The sequence below is a fragment of the Otolemur garnettii genome, unplaced genomic scaffold (genome assembly GCF_000181295.1).
Source record: "Otolemur garnettii isolate 467f Iridium unplaced genomic scaffold, OtoGar3 scaffold00091, whole genome shotgun sequence".
In the NCBI taxonomy this organism is placed as follows: Eukaryota; Metazoa; Chordata; class Mammalia; order Primates; family Galagidae; genus Otolemur; species Otolemur garnettii.
The window spans coordinates 1,082,086-1,087,916 of NW_003852486.1; the positions used below are offsets into that span (position 1 = coordinate 1,082,086).

A 5,831-nucleotide genomic window follows, 5' to 3' on the forward strand; every position below is an offset into this window, starting at 1 on the left:
CTGCCCATGGACTGAACTGGTGATGACAGAGAAGACCAGGATAAGCATGGGGAGGGGTTGGATGACTCTTGATGAAGTGTGTTTCTTGTAGGTACACGGACATTTTTTAAACTTAAAACTTTAATGTGCATAAAAATGTTATGACCCAAACTGGGTCTGTTTGGCCATACATGATGGAAAGCCAAACACCAGAGCACTGCATTTTTGCAGTGAGAAAAGTTTTACTGTGAGTAAAACACTCAAATCTGTGTTCCTGAGCTGGGGGCTAGATCAGGTTTTACAAGATAGAGATGGTGGAATGAGGCATGATCTGATTAGGTCTTGCCATGGGGTGACAGCAGGGCTTGATCTGATTGGATCCTGGTTTATTCTTGGTTCATCTGGACTGTGCTCAGGTATGTGACCTTCAACCTGGGGGGTCCATGGCAACTGAAAAACAACTCACAACTTTGTTGCATAAAAGTTGAAGGGGCTGATACGGTTACGCAAATCAGCAGGAGATGTTACTGAAATACAGATTCGGATTCAGTAGGTCTGGAGCTGGGTCTGAGTGCATTTCTGATAGGTGATGTTGACACTGCCAGTCCCGGGCAATGCTAGGTGTTGGCAGCTCCACAGTCTAGGAGCTCTCTGTGAAGGCCAGGTGGATGGGCGTCTGGTGCAGTCCAGTGTCTGTGAGATGGGCTCATTCTCTGTGATCCCGTGAAGCAGGGGCAGGACCTCGTAGGGGCAAGTGTAACTCATCCTTTGTGACCACTGTCAGGCACCAGGAGTACAGACTCCTTGGACGAACCAAACCAAACTGCCACATGGTACAAATGATTGATATTGACGAACAGTATGAAGTTAATTGATAACACCTCTATTAACAAAAGTAGATTCTGCAACATATTATCCTGTTATAACAAGAAATGGGTAACTAAGTTTTTTGATGTTCTCCATAAACCAGGGCTTTGGACAAGCCTCAGTTCTATCTTTGGTAAACCGAAAAGGTCTGAATGGAAGTGGGGTTTTGTGGAAAGGCTGAGTTCTCTGCGCCTCTGGGCTCCGGCTATGGTGTCAAGGGTTCCGTGATATTCTCTGGGTCAGGCTCAGACCTTCTGGCCGAACTTGGTCTTCATGCTGTATGCGTCACTCAGTAGCAGCTTGAAAGTTGGAAATGCATGCAAAGCTGCCCTGGGTCAGGCCCCCCAGGGTGTGTGGAGTGATGCTTGGTCCATCTGGTTCGTGCTTGGTTCTCTTTCCTTTCAGGGTCAAGCTTAGTGCATCAAGTGCATTCAGAGGGATTGAGGACCACAATAGAAGTAAACACGGGGATAATGTCCTGAGAATTTCGTAGTTGGATGATTTCGTCATCGTATACACATTATAGAGTGTGTTCACACAAACCTAGATGGTGCCACCTACTACATCCCTAGGTTGCAGGTGACAGCATGCTGCTACCAGGCAGCACAGCTGTACGGCATGGTACTGTACTGAATATCACAGGCAACTGTGTTGCTGGACCAAGGAATCTATCCACCCGTCACCCAAGCCAATTGATGGAGAAACAGATGAGAGATCAACAATTCCACTTTACTTAGAGAAAAGCTGGCAATTCTGGGAGCAGTGAGGCTATCTCCTCAAAGGGCTGCTCTGCTGTCCTGTGTCCCTTTGTTACTTTAAGCTCTCATAGTAAAAGAAGCATCAGCGGTGTTATTAACCATCATAGTATGCGTTCAACTGGTTCCCCCTTGTAGGTTACCCTATATTCCCCTATCTTAAAGTGGTCATCTCTTCCAAGCATTTCTACTCTAGACTAAACGTTAGTTAGTCAGTGCTCCGGGTCTGGAGGAGGGCTGGGGAGGAAGGGGCCGCAGATGTCAGTACTGGAGCCTTCAGGGGAGCAGGGTGTGCTATGGCCCAAGGACACGTAGGCTGGGTGCCCTGCAGCTGATCTAAGTCTTGGCAGGACGCCCCGTGATCCTTCCAGAACACAGGAAGTGTGTGAGTTGCTGCCACAACGCCCTCTCCCCAGACTCCCAGCCTCCTGGAAAGCTGTTGTGACACCACTGTCGTGGAGCATCCAGTCTCTTAACTTTAAGACAGAAGGCCTTGTATATGAGTCAACAGAATAAACAACTGCAGATGGTGGTACACGGGCTCATCTGGCCCTGCCAGGGCCTGTCCAGCAGCACCCTGTATGTAATGGTTATTTAGGGTAACAGTGGCTGCCATCAACTGTAGCACAGTGCTAAGTATTTGTGTTTCTAAATCCACCTAAATATAGAAAAGATATAATAACAATATGGTATAAAACATAACAAATGGTACCCCTGTCTAGGGCACTTACCAGGAATGGGACTTGCAGGACTGGAATTGCCCTGGCGAGTCAGTGAGAGGTGTGTGAGAGGCACACGAAGGCCTGGGTGTTACTGTGCACTTCCACGGACTTTATAAACACTGCACTCTTAGGCTGCACTGAATTTACTTATTTATATTTATTTATTTATTTTTTTAAGGTTTTTTTTTTTTTTTGAGACAGAGTCTCAAGCTATCACCCTGGGTAGAGTGCCATGGCATCACAGCTTACAGCAACGTCCAGCTCTTGGGCTTAAGCTATTCTCTTGTCTCAGCCTCCCAAGTAGCTGGGACTACAGGTACCCTCCACAATGACTGGCTATTGTTTGGTTGTAGTTGTCATTGTTGTTTGGTGGGCCCGGGCTGGATTTGAGCCTGCCAGCTCTGGTGTATGTGGCTGGTGCCCCAGCTGCTTGAGCCACACCCAGCTGCACCGAGCTACACCCAGCCGCTTAAGCTACGCCAAGCCTGCACCGAATTTATTAACACATATTTTCTTTAATAATAAATTAAACTTCGCTTATTGTAGCATTTTTACTTTATAAACTTTTTAATTTTCTGACTCTTATGGTAATACTTAGCTTAAAACAGAAACACACTGTACAGCTGTACAAAAATATTTTTTCTTTACATCCTTATTCTGTAAGCTTTTGTCCCTTTAAACATTTTTACATTTACTTTTAAAACTTTTTGTTAAAACCCGAGACACAAACACACACATTAGCCCAGGCCTCTGCGGGGTCAGGATCGTCAACACCCCTGTCCTCCACCTTCACATTCTTGTTCCAGTGGCAGGTCCTCCGGGACAGTAACACTCGTGGAGTTGTCATCTATAACGATATCTTTTTCTGGAATACTTCCCAAAGGACCTGCCTGAGGCTGATTTGCAGTGAACTTTTTTTGGTAATAAGTAGAAGGAGTACACTCTAAAATAACGATAAAAATATATTACAGTAAAAACACAAACCGGTAAACAGTCATTTGTTATCACTGCACGGCTGGCGGAGCGGGAGGTTTGCTCACGTCAGCACCACCACAGACACGTGAGTAACGCACGGTGCCACCGTGTTAGGATGGCTGTGCCGTCACTGAGCAGCAGGAATTTTTCAGCTCCATTATAATATTATGGGACCATCACCGTACATGTGGTCTGTCCTTGACTGAAGCGTCACTGTGGTCTGTCCGTTCTTCCACAGGACGGTTTTGTCACCTACGCTAAGAGTTCAGCCAAGGAGCTGAATCACAGTAGCACGACCCAGAAGAACTGTTTGGTGACTTGGAGGAAGTTCTCTATTAGTAATGGTGCCCCTCCCCCAACACACGCCTGTCCCCCACCTCCAGTGCTCCCCAGTGGGACTATGTGTTTCCTTCATATGTTTATATGACTTATATGCATATATGGGGGGGGGAGAGAGAGAGAGAGAGAGAGAGAGAGGAAACTGTTCCCTTTGTGTTTGCAGAAAGAGAACATCCTCTGCTTCTGTGCCCAGTGTCACGGGGTGAACCTGAGTGTGTGTATGGTGTGTGTACGTGGGAAGGGGGACTTCCCTCCCCACACAAGGGCATGCTAAGAGGGGAACCCAGGGTCCAGGTGCTCAGGAAGTGGAGGACCCACAGAGGAGCTGGGGAGCACATTGTCCTCCTGGGATCAGGATGGGGAAGCAGATGGAGGCAGAGGGTAAGAAAGGATCAGGGAGCCCAGTGGCCAGCCTGGGGAAGAAGAAGTGCTCCAGTCAGAGGCCTGCTCCCCAGCACGTCTCCCCCACCCCCACCCATCCTGTCCTTGCTGTCCATCTTCCTCTAGACAGCGCAGACCCAGCACAGGGAGACCCCTTTTACTGCCCTTCAATCTGCAAACAGATGAGATCAGGGATCCATTGGACTCCATGTCAGCTGTGCGACCTTAGGCACGTAGCTCCTGAATCTCAGCTTCCTCTAGCAGAAAAAAAAAAAATGGTGGTGGGAATAGTAAGGACCTAGCAAGGACTACACTGAGAATCAAGGGTGTTGAAGGCACAGAGGGTGCTTTAAAAATAACTGCTACATTAGATCCCTGCCAGACACCAGACAATCTGTGAGGGATGAGGATTACATTTATTATAATACAACTCCACATTCTCTACTAAGTAGGGATTACCGATTCCTTTCCGTATTGGGATGAGCAAACCAAGGTTCAAGTTAATAACTCTCTACTCTCACTTCTGTAAGAACTGGAGCCATAAGTAAATATTGAACCGTCACAAGTGGTGAAGCATTTTCCCAATGATAAGAGATCCAGGAGCCTTTTCCCTACGCATCTTGGAACATAATGGGCTCTTCTTAGTTTGGGTTTCAAATTCCTTCAACTACACATGCATTCACTTCTGTAGCCCTGTTTGGGTTGAAATGACCACATTTCCTTATTTTGCTGATGCAAATCATACATTCTCAGCTAGCTTGCTTTCTTTCTTTCTTTCTTTCTTTCTTTCTTTCTTTCTTTCTTTCTTTCTTTCTTTCTTTCTTTCTCTCTGTCTCTCTTTGTCTTTCTTTTTCCCCTTCTTTCCCTTTCTCTCTTCCTTTCTATTGTGTAGGTCCTCATCATAACTCTGCTCAGGAAAGCACTATGTCTTTCCCCGCATGTGCTTTCCACGTGCCCTGGCACTGCCTGGGGCAGGTTCTGGGGGAACCCCTGTGAGTCAAACTCTTTGGCTGTTCACTTCCCATAGTGCCCTTTACCAGAAGGGACAAAAACCTAGGCTGATTCAAGCCCAGTTTTACAGACAAGGAACTGACAACTCAGAGGACGTAAGATGTTAAAACAACAACAACAACAACACAACAATAGCAACTACAAGGAATTCCTGTTTTTGAACATCTACTACATGGTAGACAATTTTTGAGGTTTGTTTCTGTAACCCAGATTCTAGTCCTAACAACTTATGCTAGTTTTGCAAAGTAGGCATTATCTCCACATTGTAGGTTAGGCTCAGAGAGGTTGCATGACTTGCCAAGTCACACGGTGAATAAGGACCTAGAATCAGGTACTCAGGTACTAAGTTTTGACCTCAGTTTTGACTGACTCAGAAACCCTTCTTCCCACAATGCCACATTGCCTTTTTCTCAGTTAGAGGACTACATTCTCACCCATCTCTGCTGCCCAACTCTGATAGCTGGACTAGAGCTTATGGTCAGCTTGATTCTATCTAAAAGCTGGGACTGTCCCATCTAGAGTGAGACTCTGGAGCAAAGGCAAATTGTGAGATTCTTTTCTTTTCATTGTTTCTCCGCAGTACTCAGAAAGGGAAAAAACCCTCCCTGTAGCTATTACAGCAAAGGTGGTGGTGAGATGAGGTTGAGAATGGTGATTATAGTAGTCACGCTCATGTTCGTGGTGATGGTGATAGTCACGGTAGTGTTGATGAAGGTGGCAGCGACGGTGGCAGTGAAGGAGGAGATAATGGTGACCAATAAGATGGTGTTGGTGAGGGGAGTGGTGGTGGTGGTAATGGTAA

At 46.4% G+C, this 5,831-nt stretch overlaps 1 protein-coding gene across 1 annotated transcript in view; it reads right to left on the reverse strand.

The window, feature by feature from the left end:
* Positions 1-1,121, reverse strand: part of SLAMF8 (SLAM family member 8) — a 14,294-nt gene extending 13,173 nt beyond the window's left edge. Inside the window, exon 1 of the mRNA XM_012808483.2 lies at positions 1,098-1,121. Within this exon, the coding sequence (XP_012663937.2) occupies positions 1,098-1,121 (24 nt within the window). The remainder of the gene's footprint in view (positions 1-1,097) is intronic.
* Positions 1,122-5,831: the final 4,710 nt, after the last annotated feature.